This window comes from Microcaecilia unicolor, chromosome 8 (genome assembly GCF_901765095.1).
Source record: "Microcaecilia unicolor chromosome 8, aMicUni1.1, whole genome shotgun sequence".
Lineage (NCBI taxonomy): Eukaryota > Metazoa > Chordata > Amphibia > Gymnophiona > Siphonopidae > Microcaecilia > Microcaecilia unicolor.
Window position 1 is genome coordinate 75476690 of NC_044038.1, and position 24232 is coordinate 75500921.

Below are 24232 nucleotides of genomic sequence, written 5' to 3' on the forward strand. Positions count from 1 at the left end.
TGGTAGGATGCAGTGGCGTAGCCAGACAGCCAATTTTGGATGGGCCTGAGCCCAAAGTGGGTGGGCACAATATTTTCTCTGCCCTGCCCTACCGCAAAATATAAATACATTAGCTAATAAGGATCCTCAAGCTCTGTCAGCTGAAGACTTTCTCTGAAGTTGGCCAGGACTCCCTTTTACCAAACTTGGCAGGCAGCAGCAACATCCCATCCATAAGCCACTGATGCCAGCACCCTATGCGTGCTTAGGTGTCGGTGACTCAAGCATGCTGTCACCGACTGCAGAGCTTGGTAGAAGGAAGTTCTGGCCGTCTTTGGAGGAAGTCCTCAGCTGGGGAGGCTTAGAATCCCTACCAGCTATACCAGCTATAAAATGGGTTGTTTAAGAGAGACCTGTAGGATCTTCAACATACTTCCTTATTTTTGTGTTTGTTTAGGAACCCGACTCCTGATGACGCTTTAGCAGTGAAACAGGCTGTGTAGAGTCTGGGTTAGAAGCATGGCGAACTGAATATATGTGTTTGGCTGTAAGCTATTTTGGTTTAACTACTGCTAACCATCTGAATTAAAGATGTGCAAGGACTTGGACATTATCATGAAGTTAAGGATTTGAAAGACACCCTCTGCATGAAAGACGCTGTTGCATAATGAAAGTGGATGACAAACTTGGATCACAAAGGACTTGTAAAGATTTAGATCACAGGAGGGAAGTGTCCTGACTCTTAAGGGGGTCACTTATAAATAAAGAGTTCTGCTTTCCACAGTATAGCTGAGGGTGGTAAGCTGTTCAAATGTGTTTTTTGGCAGTTAGTTATTGATGTATTAGTGAGAATAGGTTTATGGAAGAGTGTTTGTGTGAATGCGGTTGAATGATCTGGGGTATTTAAATATATGTTAAAACGGATTAAAATATTTGAAAATAAAGTAGAAGTTGTACTATAACTGTTAAGTACCAGCTATACAGCAAGGGTCAGAACTGGTGTTAGACATGCTAGAGCTCCCTCCCTGATCCCCTCTCCTCCCTGCCTTCCCTCCATTTCCCCACCTGCCATTACTGTCACACCAACAGTCCCTCACCAAATACAGAACAGGGGATCACATATCAGAAATAAAAATATTTAGACAAAAATTGAACTCAGAACCCCAAAAAGTTAAACTTAGTATGTACTGCAACACTGGAGAAATAAAAATAGAAATGGATTTCCTTTCTCCTCAACACGATACAAACACATTTGCTATGTAGGTTTCCCCAAAGCCAACATATTCCATTTAAAACATTCTAAATACATTGCTTTTTTCTACCTTTGTGGTCTGGACATTGTATTTTCCATCATGTTGGTTGCAGTTTCTTTTCTGCTTTCCTGTCTGTCGTCTTCTAATTCTCTTTCAAGCAGCTGCTGTCCATTTGTTTTCCTTTACCTTCACTACACCTGCTTCTGACATATTGACTGTTCTTATTTTTAGCTCTTTCATCTCTTTTTTCTTCTTTCTGCCTTGCTGTCAACTCAAATTTTACCCTCTCACTGTTCTCCTCCTTTTTAGTTTACAGCTACCTATCAGATTTTCATCTTTTTCTCTCACCCATTAGCTTTTCCATTTCCCTATCTCACTCCTTCCTCAGCCCTCCATTCCCTTTCATCACCATATTTCTATCCTCTGTAATCACTATCTTATTTATTTATTCATGTCCTTGCCACTCTCTTCCTTTCCCTCCTGGCTTCTCCCACATGGTTCCACCATCTTCCTTCTCTCCACCCTTCTAGCCCAGCATCTGCTCCCTCTTTCTCCCCACCCCACTCTTGCAGCCTTACATCTCTCTGCCTCTTCTCTCTTCCCTCCTGCCCTCTCCCCCATGTTCCAACATTTCTCCCTCTCTCTTCCCTCACTCCCACTGTCCAGCATCTCTCCATCACCCTTCTGCTCCTGAATCCAACATCTCCTCCTTTCTCCCGTCTCCACCTCCTGTGTTTCTCTCTTCCTCTCATTCACCCTAGGTCCAGTATATCTCCCTCTCTCCCACTTTCTACCATTTCTTCCTCTCTTGTGCCATGGGTCCAACACTTCTCTTTCCCCCTCCCCCATGCATCATTTTCTCTCTTCCACTGCCATGTCCAACATTTCTGCCTCTCCCCCTCCCTTGTGCCCCATCCAACATCTTTCGCGTCCCCCTACAGCATCTCTTCCTGCCCTCCACCATCATGTCCAATTTTTCACCATCTTCCCCTCCTCACCACCCCCTGTCCAACATTTACCATCTCTCCCTCCCCACTACCCCTATGTCCAACATTTCTCCCTCTCTCGTCCCTCTCCCCTCCCCATGCAAGATTTTTTCCTTTCTTACCCCTCTCTACCCTATGTCCCACAATTCTCTCTCTCTCTTGCCCCTCTCCACCTCATGCCCCCCAATGCAGCATTTATCTTTTGGAAGGAGACCTCCCCCCAACTCTCCCTGTCGATTCAATGGGGCACCACCCTTAACAGCCCCGGTATTGGAGGAAGCAGGCTGAACTCTGATCCTGCATCTGCCTCCCTCTCTCACATGGCAGCGCTTCCCAAACGCTGCCCTCCGCCACCATGATCCTGCATCTACCTCCGTCTCAGCAGCAGCGGTAGCGATTCATACATGCTGCCTCCTGCTTCTAACCCGGAAGCATCTCCTCTGCCGCATTCCGCCCCCATTATTACAACTTCCTGTTTCTGCTGGGGCAGGACACGGCAGAGGAGACGCTTCCGGGTTAGAAGCAGGAGGCAGGCAGCATGTATGAATCGCTACCGCTGCTGCTGGGACAGAGGGAGGTAGATGCAGGATCGCGGCAGCGGTGGGCAGCGTCTGGGAAACGCTGCCGTGAGAGAGAGGGAGGCAGATGCAGGATCGGAGCCCAGCCTGCTCCCTCCGCTGCTGATGAAGGTGCTCCTGCTCCACTGCTGGGTGGGCCTGAACCCAAACTGGGTGGGCCTAGGCCCGTCCAGGCCCACCCGTGGCTACGCCCCTGGTAGGATGGAATGTTGTCACAGTTTGGGTTTCTGCCAGGTGCTTCTGACCTGGGTTGGCCACTGTTGGAAACAGGATACTGGGCTAAATGGACCTTTGGTCTGACCCAGTAAGGCTACTCATGTTATATAGATGAGGATCTGTCCATGTTCTGATTGTGTGACTGAGGTGAAGAATTCTGCTAGCATGTAGTGTCTGTGTAGGAATGTGTAACAATGCAGCTTGTTCCAGTTTCCCAATAGTAGGTATATTGGTGCTCGAGAACCCAGTGTAATATATATAGCACTGTCTTTTCATAGGTGGGTTAGGGCTGTTATGGGGTGGTAAGTTTTGTGTTCCAGGGCAGTGTTTCCCAAGTTGGTCCTGGAGTACCCCCTTGCCAGTCAGGAATTCAGGATATCCACATTAAATATGCATAAAATTGATTTGCATATACTGCAAATCTTTTTCATGCAGATTCATTGTGGATAGCCTGAAAACCTGAATGGCAAAGTGTCTAGCCCTATTTGAAGGTAGGCTCAGCCACTCTGGGGCAAGGGCTGCCTTTGGTGGTCCTTGTCAACCAAAATAAAAATCCTGAAGACTCGTGGTCTCCACATCCTGTAGAGTCACCACACAAACAAAAGCCCATCTGATTTAAACAAGGTGTATAGCAGTGGAAGGAATGTGTATGCTATTCCTGAGGTGATGGTCACAATTTGAATATTTTTACTTTGTAGTTAAGAAGACAGGTTGCCTGCTCTGGCCAGTCCAGGGACCTCTTCTGCGTCCTGCCTCCTGATGTAACTTACTGTTTCCTTGTAGGCAGGACGCAACAGAGACAGCCTGTATTAATCAGTGCCTGCCACAGTCCTTGAGCAACAACACAGACACTGCTGTCTAGCTGACATCAACCGGCGCCTATTTTATAAAAGTCTGCTCCCCCTGAGATCAAAACCTGGCTACGCCTCTGGGGCATTGGTATATAAATCTCTCCAGATATTACCCTGGTATCTCGGTCCATTTCATGTCTGTTAGTATAAAGGTTTGATCTAAAGAAAATTTGTGTGTGAAGAGGTCAAGTGTATGTCCTTTAGTATACGTTGCTTGGGTATTAGTCCAATTAAATTTCCATAGTTGGAGAAAGCCCTTGCATTCAGGCGGAGAATAAATCTGGTCCAAAAACAAGAACGTAAAACCTACACCACAAGAGGCCAAATTGATCCAGTATTATTCTGGCAACAATTCTACATGAACGAATGGTTAGTACAATTAGATACCAATTAATACCTCCTAAACTGGGACAATAGATGCAAGAACATACTTGACAAAATAGCACCATTACAATCAAGAACATCGCGAAGACATAGTTCAGTACCTTGGTTCAACAATGACCTGAGAAAACTAAAAACACAAGTAAGAAGACTTGAACGAGCATGGAACAAAATGAAAGATGAGTGCACATTTAAAGCATGGAAACAAATGCTAAGAAAATACAAATATACAATCAGACTACATAAAAGGTCATATTACAAATCCAAAATCGGACCACAATAAAAGGATACACATAAGCTATTCCAATTCGTACATAATCTTTTTTTTTTTAATTTTTTTATTTATGAATTTTCATTTTTCATTCATGCATATACATAAATTTGGAAAATAAGAAAACAGTCATATGATTACAATATTAATAAAGAAACGGTTATACAATTCTAAGTCCACAACAATTTTGTCCAAGATCAAGGAAATTAAACAAAATTTAAAAAATGGAAATTAAGAAATATCAGCGGCTGAAGGCTTTTTCTTAGAACGCAGCCGATGCATAGCACAGTATACAGGGACTAATTCACTCTTCCTTACTAGTAACAAACTCAAGAAGTTTCTCAGGTTCAAAGAACACATAGTTTTGAGAATTAAAGGCCACAACACATCGACAGGGATATTTAAGCAGAAAAGTTCCTCCTATAGCTAACAGTCTAGATTTAAGCTGTAAAAATGCTTTTCTCCGCTTTTGCGTATCCCTGGATAAGTCCGGAAAAATTTGTACCTTTGCTCCTAAGAAGTCTTCATTTATATGACGGAAGTATAACTTGAACACATTATTTCGGTCCATCTCGAACGCAAATGACACTAGCATGGTGGTTCTCTCTGTAATTATCTCAAGGGAATCTTGAAGAAATTCGTACATAATCTTTTTGACACCACTTCAATTACTACTACCAATACAGATACCCCATCAGCAAATGGGCATCTGAGGATATGGTGGCCATCTTGGATTTGGGCATCTCCAGGTTAGGGCGGCCATCTCAGAGGTGGGTGCCTTAGGTTGGGGTGGCCATCTTGGAGCTGGGCAGCCTCAGGAAGGAAGCCCATATTTGGGCTTGAGGGCATCTCCGTTGGGGGCAACCATATTGAAGACAGCTGTGCATGTTTGGGCTTAATTCCTGTCCTATTTAAAGCCCTGCCTCCAGTCCTTCCACGCTTCGGCTTCTATTCAGTTTCCTGGGTAGTTGCAGTGCTTCTGGTTTTGCTACTATTTGCTGCCTGGTATTGACCTCTGCCTGGTCCTGGACTTGCTACTGTTTGCTGCCTGGTATTGACCTCTGCCTGATCCTGGACTTGCTACTGTTTGTGGCCTGATATTGACCTCTGCCTGATCCTGGACTTGCTACTGTCTGCTGCCTGGTACTGACCTCTGCCCGTTCCTGTCTCCTCTGCTGTCTGCTTCTGGTCCTTGTTTCTCCCGTGGCTAGGCCAGACCCTGTGGACTTTGTTCTGGACTCAGTTCTTTCTGCTGTTGGCTTCCTGCACCTGGGGGCTCAACCCCTGGGGAACGGAGGGTGACACAGGGGGAACTTGGGGTTGGCCGACAGCTCAGGGAAGAACTCTCCTTCATCGAGCACAAGGGCTCACATTCCTTCTCAGCGGGCGTGACATAGCCACTTACTTCCACGAGAAAATTACCAAGTTATGATCCACCCTACCACTTAAGTCAACTGACTTTGAAAAATTCATTAACTGTTTGGACCCTTCCATTGATGAATATCCAGCTGATCGAATCTGGATAAATTTCGATTTATTGAAGGAAGAAATAATCACCCAAGCATAGGCGGTCGGTGGCCCAACTGTTCGAGAAGGCTAAAGGGGGTGGGGTTAGGGGTGGGGCCAGGGGTGGAGCTTAAATCCATAATTGTCTGATAGCACACAGAAAAAATAAATAAATAAAAATAAAAGTCACAATTAATACCTTTTATTAAATTTAGATATTAGATATGTATCATATGCCAAAGAATAAAGTGGTTGCTCAAAGCATATACTAACCACAATCGCTCAACTACAAAACACTATGCACAACTTTGTGCAAAAACACACTCAGAACCTTACTGTACCATAAATATTACACTGGGCAGAACCTAATACACCAATATACCACCCATACGGAAAATGCAGACCGTCAACAATATGAAACAAGGATCATAATATCACAATTCTCATGTAGAGCCACAAAACATCCTAATTCATGTTTAATGTGGGATAAAATGCCATACATAAGTAAATAAATATAAACATTTAATTCTGAGCACCTGATTCTCAAAGTGGACATATTCCAAACACTATAATGAAAATAAAATGATCTTTTCTACCTTTGTTGTCTGGTGACTTTGTTTTTCTGATCATGCTGGCCCAGTATCCGATTCTGCTGCTATCTGTCCTCTTAACTCCGTTTCCAGGGCTTCCTTTCCATTTATTTCTTTACTTTCTGCCTTTCTTCTTCATTTCTTGTCCTCGCTCCCCTGCCCCCCCTCCAGCCATCCATACCCCCCCATTGATTCTCTCCTCTCCCCTGCCCCCCTCCAGTCATCCACACCCACCCACCCATTGATTCTCTCCTCTCCTCTCTGTTCCCGGGCAGATTTTCTAACAGGAGCTGCTCATCCAATCAGAGAGCTCTATTTGAATGCAGATGAACATACAGACACTCTAATGGGAATTTTTAGTCAAAAACACTAGCTAAACCCTTCGTTTTTGGATCAAAGTTCACATTTTTGATCAGAGCCATGCCCTAACATTAAGGCTGTAAACATTTCCAACAATTTTTACCCATAAATATGCAAATGAGAACCTCCCAAAAACAGACTAATTTGCATATGGCTTGAGCAAATTTGAGTACATAGCATACCAATCCCACTTCCTTGCACCTAAATTCTGCAATTAGATTTAATGCAAATACTTTTAAAACTTATTTTTAGCACTTTTAAAATGTCAGTGGTCAGTGCAAGTCTCTTTGGTGTGAACTGCTCATGTGCAGGAATTCATGATCCTAGTTAAATATCTCCCTGGCAACCCAGGACACCTCCAGCCAACCCCCCTGCTCTGCTCTCCCAGCAGTAAGATAATCAAATTACAACTGGTTATACACAAGGCTAGAGACAGCTTTCACTTAAGCTGCTGCTATTTAAACCCCCCAGAGCAGCAGGACTCGCAGGAGAACTACTACTAATACTATTTAGCATTTCTATAGAAACAGCTGATCCATCCTGCTGTGGCTGGGGAGGCATAGCCTCCCCAAGCCTCTTATACCGGGCACCTATGTACCCAAGTGATCAACAAATTTACCAAGTCCCATTGCAAACTCGACACATGCCCTAGTTACTTAATAAAAACTGCACCTCAACGTTTTATAAAAGACTTCACCTCCTACTTAAATTACATGCTTCAACATGGATTTTTTCCTATGGACAAAGGTAATATTCTACTCACACCTATCCCCAAAGACCTGAAGAAAAAACTAAATGATATAACTAATTTCCAACCAGTTGCTTCTATCCCTCTTGTAGTCAAGTTAATGGAAAGTCTAGTTACTAAACATCTTACCGATTATTTGAACAATTTCTCAGCCTTACATGCATCTCAATCTGGATTCCGTACTAATCACAGTACCGAAACAGTACTTATAACACTCCTAACTAAATTCAAACAAACAATTGCAGCTGGCAGTAATGTTCTCCTCCTACAATTTGACATGTCCAGCGCGTTTGATATGGTTAGCCATGGCATTCTATTAAACATTCTGGAATATTTTGGAATTGGAGGAAATGTTTTAAATTGGTTCTGTAGCTTCCTAACTGCAAGAACTTACCAAGTACTATCAAAATTGATTATATCATCACTATGGAGACCTGAATGTGGAGTGCCTCAAGGATCGCCGCTTTCACCAATTCTCTTTAGCTTGATGCAGTGGCGTAGCCAGACCTGACATTTTGGGTGGGCCCAGAGCTAATATGGGTGGGCACTATGTATATAGGTATGAGTAGTATTTCTTGGGATAATACTAAATAATAACCTCCCTCTAGCCCAGCATCAGCCCTGCCCTGCCCTTCCCTCCACCCTCCATCTCTCCCTCTAGTCTGGCATCAGCCCTTCCTTACCTCCACATCCTTCCCTCTGCCCAATCCTAACCCCCACATACCTCCTTTTAGCAATCCCCCATCCCCACCCAGGTGCCCAACAAAAGGTTTTTTTTTGCCTGAGCACTGCAGAGCCCACCCCCACCCAGAAGCCCACTACCATTTTATAATATATATAATTTTACCTGGGCACTGCAGAGAAAGTTTCCTGCCCCCGAAGGCATCCGGGGAGAGCCTCTTGGCCCTCGGGCACTGCCCAGTTGTCTGAATGGTCAGTCCGCCCCTGGCTTAGCTGTAGATTACCATAGGTTGAACATACATTACACATTCTGGACAAGGCAGAGAGGAGTTATGCAGGGGTGTTAAGTCCCGTGGAAAACACAGCCACAGGTTATACTAAAACATATGCTGATGAGCTGAGTTAAGTATTCCATTCAATGCGGAGAGTGTGCTGCTCACGTTTGCCACGGGCACGACATGAGACTTTTCCGCTAGAGTCCAGGGTGGCATAGAAGGTTTTGTTGAGAGGATTTCTTGTCACTCTTTCAAATTCAAAATCATAAACAGCACAAATACATTCACACATGTAAAATAAATCAATACTGCTCCTTCTTCCCCAGATCCAAACATAGTCATTCAACTTTAAAAAAAAAAGATGTTAGAAAAAGCTGTCTCTTGAAAAGCTGCTTAAACTGAGGCCCACTAGCACACAGACATATCTGACCTAGAAGTGCATTCCACATCAAAGCTCCTGCCAGTGAGAAAGTTCAGGCTGTCCTTTCAGCATGATGTGTCCTTGCCACTAAATTCAATGATAGCTGCATGGCATTCTCTGATCTTTTGTGGTAAGCTAATCAAAACCTGGCTGATGAATATAAGTTTTGTCATGTTTTGCAAGCGAGAGGAAACCCCGAGGTTTAATCATGCTGTCCGCGCTGCTGTTGCACCTCACGGTCTCCTACCCCCGCGGCGGCGCTTATACTTCGCAATGGCGCTGCCTGACAGCAACTCTACAGATGCGGCACCGACGGACGTCCTGCTCCGGGGCCTTCCCTCTGATGCGCTGATGTAACTTCCTGTTTACGGAGGTGGGACGCGGAAGGCCCCGAAGCAGGACGTCCGTCGGTGCTGCATCTGTAGAGTTGCTGTCAGGCAGCGCCATAGCGAAGTGTAAGCGCCGCCGCGGGGTGGGAGACTGTGGGGTGCAACAGCAGCGCCGACACCATTAAATGAAGCGCTGCGGGCTGCGGCACGGGTGGGAGAGGATAGACACGGACTCTGCTTCTGGGTGGGTGGGCCTGAGGCTAAACTGGGTGGGCCTGGGCCCATCCAGGCCCACCCGTAGCTATGCCCCTGGCTTGATGATGTTATCATTGGCTAAGTCACTATTCGACCAAGGCTTAAACCCATACATCTATGCTGATGATGTTACGATATATATCCCGTTTAAAAGTGACTTATCAGAAATCACAAATAAAATTAACCATAGCTTCCAAATAATGAATTCCTGGGCGAATGCATTCCAATTAACACTTAATGCAGAGAAGACACAATGCCTTATCCTATCATCACAATACAATAGAACCAATTATACTAATATAAACATTTCAAATCACACTCTTCCTGTTGCGGACACCCTGAAACTTTTGGGAGTCACAATTGACCGATACCTTACTTTAGATAGTCATGTGAAAAATGTTACAAAGAAGATGTTCTATGCAATTTGGAAGTTAAAAAGAGTGAAGCCTTTCTTCCCAAGGGAGGTATTCCGGAACTTGGTGCAATCACTTGTATTGAGTCATTTGGACTACTGTAACTCCATCTATGCCAGATGCAAAGCCCATATCATAAAGAGACTCCAGACTGCCCAAACCACTGCAGCCAGACTCATATTCGGAAAGGCGAAATATGAAAGTGCCAAACCCCTTAGAGAAAAACTACACTGGCTCCCATTAACAGACCAAATTACATTCAAAATCTGCACCCTGGCTCATAAAATCATCCACGGAGAGGCCCCGATATACATGTCAGACCTTACAGACCTACCAGCAAGAAACACAAAAAGTTCTTCACGCACTTTCTTGAACCTCCATTACCCCAACTGTAAGGGACTAAAATACAAATCATTATATGCATCCAGCTTCTCCTACATCTGCACGCAACGTTGGAATGCACTACTGAATGCCTTAAAATCAACATATGATCTGACAGCCTTCCGAAAGTCACTGAAAACCAACTTATTCAGCGAGACATATAAAAAGAATCCTTCATAAAAGACTTACCATCAAATTTGTATTAGAACAAATCAACATTGAACCTCCTAATTTGATTACTCTAATTTTTATTGTTATGATTTAATGCTATACTTTATCCTCATCTTAAATATTTGACATGCATTAATTATCTCTTTATTTCTAATTTTCTTGATATCTTATATACCTTAATGTAATAACACTTTGTTCTTCTGATTCCATCAATGGTGATTACCACTGCGGCATAATGTAAGCCACATTGAGCCTGCAAAGAGGTGGGAAAATGTGGGATACAAATGCAGCAAATATATAAAATAAATAAATAATAGGTAACTAATATGTGACTTAGTTACTTCTTTGATTATCCTTCCAAACAATACTAATGCTGCTAACAGTTTCAGAAGGGCCAGATCTCATAAACCCCCACTATTCAAAGCTATTTAACCAGCCAGACACGACCGCTGACTGGTTAAATTGCACATCTAACCATGATATTCAGCAGGAGATAACTGGTTATCTTCCGCTAAATATTCATGATTAGCGGCTAGCAGGGCCGCCGAGAGGAGGGGGGGGGGACAAAATTCCCGGGGCCCGGGCCTCCAAGGGCGACTGGTGCCACAGTCCCACCCGCCACCGTCACTGGGCCCCTTCCACCCGAACCCCCGCCAGCAGAAGTGCTGTCTTCTGTTCTGACTCTGGCGTGCGCGGCCCACACAGACGCGCTCCTCTCAGCTGATCTTCGCTGTACTCTGCAGGGCGTCTGTGCATCTGGTGGGGGTTTGGGTGGAAGGGGCCCAGCCCGGTGGCGGAGGCGGGTGGGACTGTGGCGCCAGGCCCCCCTCAGGGGGGCGACGACAACCTGGAGGGTGGCAGTGGGGGCGGGGCCCAGGGGCCGGGGCCCGGGGGCGGCCTTGTCCCGGGCCCGGCCCAGTCTCTTGGCGGCCCTGGCGGCCCTGGCGGCTAGCCACTAATTCCTGGAGTCTATACAGCGCAAATGAAATTGCACATGCAAATTCGAGTGTATTCTGGATTTGCGTGCACAATTTAAATACCTAATAAGCCAATCAGTGCTGTTAGTTGGCAATTAACAAATAATTATTGACTTTGATTGGAATTAATTAGAATTAACACATGCAACTGGCTAAGTGAATTCTGTATTGTGATGCACGTAAATTCTAAGTTGCATAGTTGAAAAGGGAGTGTGGCCATGGGTGTGGAATGGGCAGGTCATGGGCATTTCTAAAATCTATACGCGTTGTTATAGAATACACATGATCCCCACTTAATTTAGCTGTCTATATTAACACCAAGTATTACTTTGCGTCAGTGGCGTAGCTACGGTAGTTGACACCCGGGGCTGGTCATTTTTTAACACCCCCCCCCCCCCCCCAAATCCAGTACTAGGCATACTGAGAATACAAAACACTCAGGACCTATATATAGAGCAATTATACCATACCATAAGCAGTAATTTGTACGAGTCACACAAGGAAAAGGAAAGCATCTTAAACACTAGAACATCAATTCACCTATTGTAAAACGAAAACAGATTAGTACAGATCGTCGATCCTGCACAGTCAATACCAACTGAAAGCCATGTCTTTTTCACAAACACAGATACACCCTAATCCACTATAGAATAAGTAATAATAAACTTTCTATTTAGACAAAAATTAAACTGAACCCCCGATGCCAGCCTCTGCATACAATGCAACACCACAGAAACGGAAAATGTCCCCTAGTACTGTGCAAAATATAAAGACAGCAGCTGTAAATTTGAAAAAACTAACAAATACCAATCACCACTTTACAAATTAACAAATAGAAATAAAACAAATACAGAAAATAAAATAATACCATTTTATTAGACTAATACATTTAGCTTCCAGAGGCCAAAATCTCCTTCCTCAGGTCAATACAGTATAGTGCTGTTAAAGTATCCTATCCTGACCTGAGGAAGGGGGTTTTGTTCTCTGAAAGTTAAGTCAAAATGTATTAAAATTAGTCCAATAAAAAGATTACCTTATTTACATGTTAAAGCAAAAAAATAAAAATATGTATTTTATTTACAGTTTGTTGTCTCTGGTTTCTGCTTTCCTCATCTTCTTTTCACAGTCTTCCTTCCATCCAGCATTTGTCTTCGCTCTCTCTCTCTGCCATCCAGTGTCTGCCCTCTCTAATGTCCCTTCCATCCACTGTCTGCCCTCTCTCTCTCTGCCCCTTCCATCCACTGTCTGCCCTCTCTCTCCCTTCCATCCACATCTGCCCTCTATTTCTGCTCCTTCCATCCACCATCTGCCACAGTCTGCCATCTCTCTCTTCCCCTTCCATCAACATCTGCCCTCTCTCTCCCTTCCATCCACATCTGCCCTCTATCTCTGCCCCTTCCATCCACCATTTGCCCCAGTATGCCCTCTTTCTCTCTCCCCCTTCCACCCACCATCTGCCCTTTCTCTCTGCCCCTTCAATCCGTCTGCCCTCCCTCTCCCATCTATCCAGGGTCTCCCATCCATCCAGGGTCTGCCCTCCTTCACACTCCCCTCTTCCATCCAGGGTCTGTCCTCTCTCTCTCTGCCCCCTCTTTTCAGCCCCCAGTTCCAGCTCCCTTATTCCACCTGCCCCTAGTTCCAGCCCCAGCCCACATCTCCCACCTGCCCCCATTTTCAGCCCCACTATCCCACCAGTCCCCAGCCCTTTTCTTCCATTAGTCCCGAGCTTCAGCCCCCAGCCACTTCTCTCTGTCCCCTTTTCAGCCCCCAGTTCCAGCCCCCTTCATCCACTACATGCCTTGCATCCCCCCCCTTTTCAGCCCCAGACCCATTCTCCCACCTGCCCCAGGCATGGACCCATTTTCCCTCCTGCCCCTTGTCAGACCCCAGTTCCAGCTTCAGACCCCTTCTCCCATCTGAGCACTCCCCTCTGAGCACCCCCACCCCTCCCCAATCCCCTTCTTCCCTCTGAGCACCCCTCTGAGCTCCCCCACCCCTTCCCAATCCCCTTCTCCCCTCCGAGCACCCATCTGGGCTCCCCCACCCTCCCTCCCCAATCCCCTTCTCCCCTCTGAGCTCCCCTCTGGGCTCCCCCACCCTCCCCAATCCCCTTCTCCCCTCTGAACACCCCTCTGGGCTCCCCCCCCCCTCCTCAATCCCCTTCTCCCCTCTGAGCACCCATCTGGGCTCCCCCACCCTCCCCAATCCCCTTCTCCCCTCTGAACACCCCCACCCTTTCTCCCATCTGAGCACTCCCCTTCTCCCCTCTGAGCTCCCCCTCTCCCATCTGACCCCCCCCCCCCGACCCGGTCCCGTCCCCTCCCCGTCCCCCCTCGTGGAGAGCCGACAGAGCCCTCGTCTCCTGCCATCACCCTTCGTTATTTTTTTAAATCCATTGCAGCGACGCAGGCAGAGCTTCGCGTCTGCCCTGTGTGTGCTGTGAAGAGAGAAAATCACCTCGCTGGCGTCGGGTCTTCCCTCGCTGTGTCCCGCCCTCGAGGAAATAGGAAGTTACCTCAGAAGAGGGCGGGATACAACGAGGGAAGGCCTGATGCCAGCGAGGTGATTTTCTCTCTTCACAGCACATGCAGGGCAGACGCGAAGCGCTGCCTGCGTCGCTGCAATGGATTTAAAAAAAATGAAGGGTGAAGGCAGGAGACGAGGGCTGTCTGGAGCACCCCCCCCCCCACCCGCTGACACCAGGGCGGACCGTCCCCACCGCCCCGCCCTTCCTACGCCACTGCTTTGTGTAACTATCCATGACTAAATTTAGTCATGTGGATAGGTGCTCAGCATATTCTATAAACCGTGTAGAAATTTAGGCCTATTCTATAAAGTATACCTACATTATGACATATTTTATGTAATGTGCCTAAGTGAGGATTTTTTAGGCATGATATATAGAATCTAGTTCTAACTGGATATTTTACATGACATTGCTGGTAGGCACAGGTATTCAGCGCTTAACTGGCTATGTTTAGTGGTTAAAATAGGCTGCATAAATAGCAGGCCTATCTTTAACTGCTGAAAAGTTAACCGATTAGCACTGAATTTCAGCTTAACCAGTTAAGTTTTTAGTGGTTAAAAAATCCCTGGATATTCAATGCTGGTTCCTGGAAATGGCCCAGCATTGTATATGTGGGTTTAACCCTAGCGTTGGACATCAAAGCGCTATTAGTGATTAGTGCATAGGACCCAATTCTATATATGGCTGTTTCGTGCTGAATATTAGCATGTAGCTGGCTAAGTGCTATATCATCGGCCAGGAGCCTTTCCTGGCTGGTTAGAAAGCAATGAATATATCATGCCAGAAAGAGTCTTTATTACAGATGGTTATTTGGGGCAACACACTTAAAAGGAGGGGGTTAGAAAACAAGATTCATAAAAACCTCCCAAAGGAACTGCCTATCCTGCCAGAGAGAATAAAACCTTTAGTTTGTGGTAGGATCCCTACCTGAAACTACTGTAAATGAATGTCCAAGGAAGAAATTAGAAAAATTCCCCATTTCTGAAGGGAGAAGGGATAGCCAATGGTTATCTGATTTTTACATAAAAGAGATCACAAAGCAGGCAAGACATGCACTCTGAGGAATGTATTGAGAAGGCAGGGCAGGGAGCCAATGGGAAGCAGGGTTGCCATATAAAAAAAAAAATTCCCACACAAAACCGCTTGAAACCCGCCCAAAAACCGCACACACCCCACCCCCGACGTCATCACCCCGCCCCTTCCGTCATCACCCCCGCCCCTGCCGTCATCAGCCCGCCCCCACCATCATCGCTCCGCCCAATACGTCACCAAACCCTGCCCAAAACGTCACAAACCCCGCCTCTGTCGCCATTAGCCCCACCTCCCGCCGGCCGAAAAACCGCCCAAAACCCCCACAGAAAAAAAAACAAGCCCAAAACACCGCAACCCGCCGCGGGCAAAAGTTTCCCGCGGCGGTTTACGGAAAACCGCCCAATTGGGCGGGAAAATCGCCCATCTGGCAACCCTGATGGGAAGTAGGAATCCCTGTGATGTCTTCCTAGTGGAGAGGAAAAGGGAGGAGCTCTAGGTTCACATGTCTCTGGGCACAGCCCAAAACACTCTCAGACAGAGACAGAGAGAAGAGCAGTTCAGCCCCTGGATTTAGAATTTGTCCTTTACCCAGAGTTTCTGGAAACTACTTTCTGATTGCCTACAAGTGATTCTGAAGCTATGGACATTGTTGTATAAAGTATTGGCACTTGGAAAGGGGAGCTGGATTTTTGGTGCAGCTGTTTTGTTTTTTTTGGGTGGGTTTTTTTCAAGCCAAAGAAGTTTATAGTTTGAAGGTATTTCCTAAAACGTTTCTCTGGCAAGTTTGGACATTAGTTACTGAGGAAGATGAACTGAGAGAGTGCAGTCTGTAGTTTGAATTGGATGTTGGCAGATGACGTTTAATGTGAGCAAGTGCAAGGTGATGCATGTGGGGAAAAAGAACCCGAATTATAGCTACGTCATGCAAGGTTCCACGTTAGGAGTTACGGATCAAGAAAGGGATCTGGGTGTCGTCGTCGATAATACACTGAAATCTTCTGCTCAGTGTGCTGCTGCGGCTAGGAAAGCGAATAGAATGTTGGGTATTATTAGGAAAGGTATGGAAAACAGGTGTGAGGATGTTATAATGCCGTTGTATTGCTCCATGGTGCGACCACACCTTGAGTATTGTGTTCAATTCTGGTCGCCGCATCTCAAGAAAGATATAGTAGAATTGGAACAGGTGCAGCGAAGGGCGACTAAAATGATAGCGGGGATGGGACGACTTACCTATGAAGAAAGATTAAGGAGGCTAGGGCTATTCAGCTTGGAGAAGAGACGGCTGAGGGGAGACATGATAGAGGTATATAAAATAATGAGTGGAGTGGAACAGGTGGATGTGAAGCATCTGTTCACGCTTTCCAAAAATACTAGGACTAGGGGGCATGCGATGAAACTACAGTGTAGTAAATTTTAAAACAAATCGGAGAAAATCTTTCTTCACCCAACGTATAATTAAACTCTGGAATTCGTTGCCGGAGAAAGTGGTGAAGGCGATTAGCTTAGCAGAGTTTAAAAAGGGGTTGGACGGTTTCCTAAAGGACAAGTCCATAAACCGCTACTAAATGGACTTGGGAAAAATCCACAATTCCAGGAATAACATGTATAGAATGTTTGTACGTTTGGGAAGCTTGCCAGGTGCCCTTGGCCTGGATTGACCGCTGTCGTGGACAGGATGCTGGGCTCGATGGACCCTTGGTCTTTTCCCAGTATGGCATTACTTATGTACTTATGAATGTAAATGGAACATTTTGTAATTGTTTTGTTTTGTTGCTGTCCACCCAAGGAAGGTGTGGGACTGTTCCCTGAAGTAAAAGGGATTGGGTGGAGTGCATAGGCGGTTGGTGGCCCAACTGTTTGAGGAGGCTAAAGGGGGCGGGGATAGTGGTGCAGCCAGGGGCGGAGCTTATATCCACAATTAACACAGAAAAAAATAAGTAAAAATAAAATAGTCACAATACCTTTTATTAAATTTAGATATTAGATATGTATCATATGTCAAAGAATAAAGTGGTTGCTCAAAGCATATACTAACCACAATTGCTCAACTGCAAAACACTATGCACAAATTTGTGCAAAAACACACTCAGAACCTTACTGTACCATAACACTAGGCAGACCCTAATACACCAATATACCACCCATATAGAAAATGCAGACCGTCAACAATATGAAACAAGGGATCATAATATCACAATTCTCATGTAGAGCCACAAAACACCCTTTTAGGGTGGATAGTGTTCACAATGAGCTCCTTTTATTAACAACTATATGTAGATCCTTCAAGAGGTAGTGTGTCATGATTTAGGCTCTAAAACCCTTTCCGATGTTTTGGTGCCACCTCAGTAATGCCAATACACAATCTCTCCACTGCAAAACACTATACACAAACTTGTGCAAAAACACACTCATAACCTTAGCAAACCATAACAGCACTAATTCCAAGGACAGGATGAGCTACAACCTTATGCGTGGAAAAGCAGCACTGTAATTACACCGGGCTCTAAAACACCAGTACATAACCTATTGAAACAAAAAACAAAAAAACAAAAAGGGCTGTAAATACTACACACTAGTAGAATACTGCACCTTGATTACACATGAAAAACACATGACACAACAGATATGAAGGCAAAACTGGAAAGTTACCTCAAGAAGTCAGACTCAGCATGCAGCAATACTAGAAAAATTGAAACTTACATGCAAAATATCACAGATGCACATTTCCAAAAGCTGACATATTCCAGTTAATAAATTCTGAATAAAATACTTTTTTCTACCTTTGTTGTCTGATCATTTAGTTTTGTCTATTCTTTGGTCCCAGTGTCTTCTTTCCATTTGATATTTTTTCTCTCAACATGTCCACCATCCTCCTGTGTCCTTATGCGTCCTGTCTACCATCTGTAGCCCTGTCCCTATCCTTTCTTCAGTTTCAGCATCTGTCCTCAAAGTGTTCCAATCCAGCCCTTAAATTCAGCAATTTCCCCTCCATCCAAATCCAGCATGTCTCCCCTCCATCCATGTGCATGAACTTCCTCTGTCTTTCCTCCCCTCCATCCATGTCCAGCATTTCTCCTCTCTCCCTTCCACTCCATCCGTGTGCATCTCCTTCCTTTGTCTTTCCTTCCCTCCATCCTTGTCCAACATTTCTCCTCTCTTCCCTCCCCTCCATCCATCCATGTCTTTCTCTTCTACCCTTCCATCCAGTGTCATCCCTCTTTCTCTCTCCATCCTTCTACCCATTAACCTCTCCCAATCCTTCCGTCTGTTGTCTCCCTCTCCTTCCATCCATTGTCTCCCTCTATCTCCCCTTCCTTCTAAACAGTTCTCTCTCTCGACCCTTTTCCATTCAGCATGTCTTCTCTATCCCCATCCTTCCAGTGTCTTTCCTCTTTCCCTCCCTACCCTTACGTCCAGTGTCTTCCCTCTTTCTGCCCCCTCCTTCCAGCATTTTCCCTCTTTCTCCCTCCTTTCATTCAGCATTTCTCCGTCTGACAGCTAGGGTCTCCCCCAGTTTCTCCCCAGCAGCTTCTCTCTCTCTCTCTCCCCATCTTTCCACTAATCTCTCTCTCTCTCTCTCTCCTCTTCCATCCAGCATCTTCTCTCTGGCTCTCCCATGCTCTCTTCCATGTCCCCTCTTTCTCTCCCCATCTCTCTCTGGCTCTCCCCTGCTCTCTTCCATGTCCCCTCTTTCGCTCCCCATCTCTCTCTGGCTCTCCCCTGCTCTCTTCCATGTCCCCTCTTTCGCTCCCCATCTCTCTCTGGCTCTCCCCTGCTCTCTTCCTTGTCCCCTCTTTCGCTCCCCATCTCTCTCTGGCTGTCCCCTGCTCTCTTCCATGTCCCTTCTTTCGCTCCCCATCTCTCTCTGGCTCTCCCATGCTCTCTTCCATGTCCCCTCTTTCTCTCCCCATCTCTCTCTGACTCTCTCCTGCTCTTTTGCATGTCCCTTGCTCTCCCCTGCACTTTTCCACTTTCTCTCTCTCTCCTCCAGCGTCCTCATGCATCCCACGGGAGAGAGGGAGATGTTCAAGGCAGCGGGAGCTGCACCCGGGGCGGTCCGCCCCGCCCTTGCTGCACTTCTGGCTGGGGAGGCTTAGCCTCCCCAAGCCTCTTATACCGGGCGCCTATGGTGGAGCATTCTAAATGCCCTGGAGGAGCAAAAGTTTGAAAGGGGAGGCAGCCATTAAGAAGCCCTGGAAATTGAAACTTGTTTGATATGGTGCAGGGCTGGGACACTCACATTTGAAATGCTGAAAAGCAGAAGCATTGAAAGCTTATATGATTGAAGTACCTGTTATTATATTTGGTAGGGCAAGTTTTAGTTTATTTATTTATTTAGTTTATTTATAGGTGCATGATATACTGCAAGGGCCATAACTGGCTTTGATGCAGTATACAATAAACATATAGAGAAAAGGAAAAAAGAGTACAGAAAATCAGTTTATGGGTGTAACCCATTATGTTGAGATTTTGTGTAAATTAGAATGATGTGGGTCTTGAGGGTGGTTTTGAACCTAAGGTAGGAGGATTCTAGCTGAAGTTGATGGGGGTTGGGGGTGGGAGAGTGTTGCAGAGTTTGGGGCCTGTGTAACTAAGGGCAGATGATCGAGCAGTATCAAGGCAGATTTTGTTTGGGGGGGTGGGGGGGGGGTTGTGCAAGTCAACCTGTATCGGTAGAGAGGAGGGTTCTGGGGGCGGGGTGCACATGAAATAAGCAATTGATTAATATATTCTAGGATCGACGGGAAATGACCCATAAAAACAAGGGTGAGAATTTTAAATTTAAAGCGAGCAGAGATGGGTAACCAGTGCTCATTCTGGAGAAGTGGGGTAAAATGGTTAAAAGGTTTAGAGTTGTGAAGTAGGCAAACAGCAGTAGATTGAATAAGTTAAAGGTGTTTTAGAAAGTAGAGTGGTAAACCAGCATATAGGGAGTTACAATAGTCAAGGTGAGTAATTACAAGACTGAGAAGGAGGGAACGGATTCCTCGAGTAGGGAGGAAAGGTTTGACAAAACGAATGCAATGGAGCACAAAAAAAGCTGCTCAAAGGACAGAATCAATTTGAGGCTTCAAAGTGAAGCTGTTATTGAAAATCACACCAAGAATTTTGATACAGTCTTTAAAGGGAAGAGGATAGTCATTCATAAGAGGAGGAGGGGGACAGGTGCACATGGATTAGGGAAGTGTCTTGCTTCACATTTATAGATGTTAAGGGAAAAGGAAATGATCTCTAAGCCAGTTGATTACTTATTGAAACAGAAATTGAGTTCATAAAGGTCAGAAGAGCTGGTAGATGGTAAAGAATCTAGATATCATCGGTATAACAGAATGTTGGATTTAATCATGATGAAGATGGGGGAAGAAGATATTAAAGAGGGCAGGGGCTAGAACTGAACCTTGAGGAACCCCTGATTATAAGGGAAAGGAAGTAGAATGAAACTGCTGGTGAGAAAGTTGAAAACTTTGATTGAAGAGGTACTTGTGATACCATTTGAAGACAATGCCAGCTATACCAGTTGAGCAAAGATGGGTAAGAAAAAGGCCAAAGAGAAGCCGATGAATACTCTCACAACAGAAAAGTGTTGATCTAAGGAGGTTCTAATAGTGTCATGGAAAGCAGCCAAAATGATTTCTGTGCTATGGTGGGATTGGTTGTACTAGTTGGGCAATAGTGCCTAAGTAACAGAGATGGGAGAATGGACTACCACATTAATGTCTGAAGTTTTTGAAGTCAGGGAAAGAATCCAAGCAACTTTCAAGAACTGCTTCTACTATTTGTGACAACTTCACTGCCTCTCTCCTTACATTGAGAAGATAAGTCTTGTCTCGGTTGTGAATGCCATGATAACATCAAGACTGGATTACTGTAATGTTCTCTACACTGGTCTGACTGCAAAGGGTCTATACAAGCTCCAATTGATTCAGAATGCTGCAGCAGGAAAAATAGAAGGTTACAAGCAACATGACCACATGACACCATTTTTTCAAAACTTTCAATGGCTACCAGTACAAAACAGGGCTTAATTTAAAACTCTATCTCTGATCTTCAAGGCCCTTAAAGGAATTGGCCCCAAGTACTTAAAGATAAGGATCACCCTCTATACTCCTCCAAGTACATTAAAGTCCTCCCAAGGAGTATTAACCACAACCTCTCCAAAAGATGAAAGCTTGGCTCTTCAACCAGGGCTTTAATGGAAGAGGTAAGTAAATTTGATAGTCTCTCTCACACACACAATGTGTGACACGGGCTGCACATACTATAGCAGAACATGTTTATCCACTCCTACACTAACTAATATTTAATCACCTCTATGACCTCATGTGCAACTTTCTTTAAAATAGTTCCCTTATTTTCTAACTTCTCTTACTCTCTTACTTATCTATATGCTCCGTCTTTGTTTTTAACTTACGATGCCTATTAAAATGTAATGGGTTGACATTGTAATGTTGCACACTATGTTATAATTTATATTGTTATTTGATTATTTTAACTGCTGTAATTTTCTATTGCTTATGTTTGACTTATTCTTACTGTACAGTGCCTTCAGTAAAAAGCCAGTAAATACTTCGTAATAATTATCTAATATTACTGCTCATTAATACCAATCATCATCTCATTACTAAATTAATCTACATGTTATTCTATAACTTGTGTGCACTAATTTGTGTCGTAGTTGATGTGCAACTTTATAAAACTAAGAGGTAAATGGGTTCAAATATGCTTTTTAATATTAGTCTTTTCAATGCCTATAGGTACCATTTACTTTAGCATTATTTGTGTCTCCTTACGTCCACTCCCCTGTTTTCAACTGTCCCCAACCCCTAAATTGCAGCTCCACCACTTCCAAGCAAGCCACACTTGAAAAAATGTCCCTATAAATGCTACAACTCTCCCAAATTAACCCCAAATTGCCCTACCCACACTTCAAGTGCTTCAACTCTCCCAAATTATCCCATCTCCAAAATAACCCCAAACTGCCCTACCTCTCAAACCTATAACCTTACAACCGTCCCCAAGCTCCCCAAATTACATCCCAAAACTACCTCTCCAGAACCACCCCTAAGCTCTTCAAACCTCCACCTGTAGCTACTCCCAATCTGCCAAACTACCTCCACCCTCCAAAAACAAAACTAGCCCCCCACAGTTGCCTCTGCCCCTAAACCTCTCCAGAACTACTCCAAAAGATCACTCTGCCCCTGAAACAGTGATATGACAAGTGGTATTGAATTCAGTAAGGTATGCAAGTGGAAGGAAGAAGCAGGATTGCTAATGGGGATCAACCTGTGAATGGTAACAGACATTTCAGGGAAGGAGTCTTACCTGTGACTATCAGAGCAGAGAAGATGCAGATGCTGCTGAGAAAAGCCCTCATGATGCTGGAGAGAGGATGGAGCTGAGTGCAGTGTATGACAAGGTCTGAACTCAGTCTCTGTTTCCTAGAACCCTTACTGTTCAGGGTGTAGTATTTATACCCTGGTGTGTAAAAAGATCTGTTTTGATCAGGATATTTTCTCATGAGAAATGTCTACTTTTAAATATTAAGTGACGGTGTGTCACTTCAGTGGCTCTAAGCCAAATATACGGGTCCCTGTGAAGAGCCTGTAGACATTAAGAAGAGTAAGTTCCCATATATGAGATGAGAAATTCTCTCTCATATTTATTCAGTACTTGTTTATTTATTCAAAAGCCAGGATATTCACACAGCACATATTTCAGTACTTAAATTCCCAAGTCCTCCAGAATCTAATAAACAAATGCTTGTATTTAATTATGAGATTATCAGGCTCATTTTTGAAAGTGAATGACGCCCATCTTTTGCCACAAATTTCAGGATTTTGACGTCCCCAACCGTAGTATTGAAACAAAATATGGATGTCCATCTTGTTTCGAAAATATGGGTTTCCCCGCCCCTGGATCGGGACGTTTTGCGAGGACGTCCTCATCAAAACTTGGATGTCCCTTTCGATTATGCCCCTCCATGTGTCCTTCTCATCCAACCACTATTCCATATTCAAGTGTTACCATTCTTGTGATAACAGTATCCCTTTCCAGTGCTTGAGCATAGACAGATTGTGATTCTCTAAAGGATACTGCCTTTATGGAGAGATTCATCCAAAATGGTGTACAACAGGTATAACGTGGCATAGATTAGTATATTATAACAACAACATATGAATAGCTCTAGTTTAGTGAAGATATCTTAGGAAAGAATAGATAATCACAGAACCTAGTCAGCCTAGCAATTCTCTGGACTCATGTGCCTAGGGGTTGGTACTACAGAAGACCAAACAGGATTTGTTTCCCACTGGTGGTACCTAATGAAGAAATATGCCAAAGTGGAAATATATATATATATATATATATACAGTGCACTCCATTTAAGTGCACGTCGGATAAGCGCATGCTTTGTTTAACTGGAAGGCATACTTTGGTCCTATTTTTGGCACCATCAATTTCTATGGGGACAAACTTCAGTTTAGCACACCACTGATAAGCTGATAAGTGCAAGATTCGCTTATATGCATGGTTTAAGACCGCTCCTCTGCATAAGCGCGCGCATGGAATATGGAAGCCAATTGATGCGTGACAACCGAGATTTCAAATTTACTGCCTCTTTAACTGCCCCAGGCAGAATAGGGGAAAGAATGTTGTTGAAGCGTGCACTGGGGTCGTCGTCATCGTGGTGGCGGAACTTTAAGACTTTAACACTGGCTGAACGAATAGAAGTTCTTAAAAAATTAAAAAACAAACAAAGTCAATCATCTATTGCTAAAGAATATGCTGTCAATCCCAGTCAAATATCACGTGTCTTGAAGCAGAAAGACAAGCTTCTGGAAGACTGGCAAAACAGTACAAATCCACAATGGAAACGAAAGCGGGAGGGAAAAGCTGAGGAGGTAGAAGATACTCTTCTTCGGTGGTTTTCTCGAGTCAGGAGCAGACAGTTTCCTGTCAGTGGTCCACTGCTTATGGAGAAAGCTAACCAGCTAGCTGAAAGTCTTGGACTAACTGAATTCAAAGCCACTGTTGAGAAACAAGACGCTGATG

General features: G+C 44.7%; 1 protein-coding gene across 1 annotated transcript in view; it reads right to left on the minus strand.

The window, feature by feature from the left end:
• LOC115476756 (phospholipase A2 inhibitor and Ly6/PLAUR domain-containing protein-like) overlaps positions 1-22632 on the minus strand; it is a 77510-nt gene extending 54878 nt beyond the window's left edge. The window contains exon 1 of the mRNA XM_030213331.1: positions 22505-22632. Coding sequence (XP_030069191.1) covers positions 22505-22556 — 52 coding nt within the window. The 5' untranslated portion in view covers positions 22557-22632. The remainder of the gene's footprint in view (positions 1-22504) is intronic.
• Positions 22633-24232: the final 1600 nt, after the last annotated feature.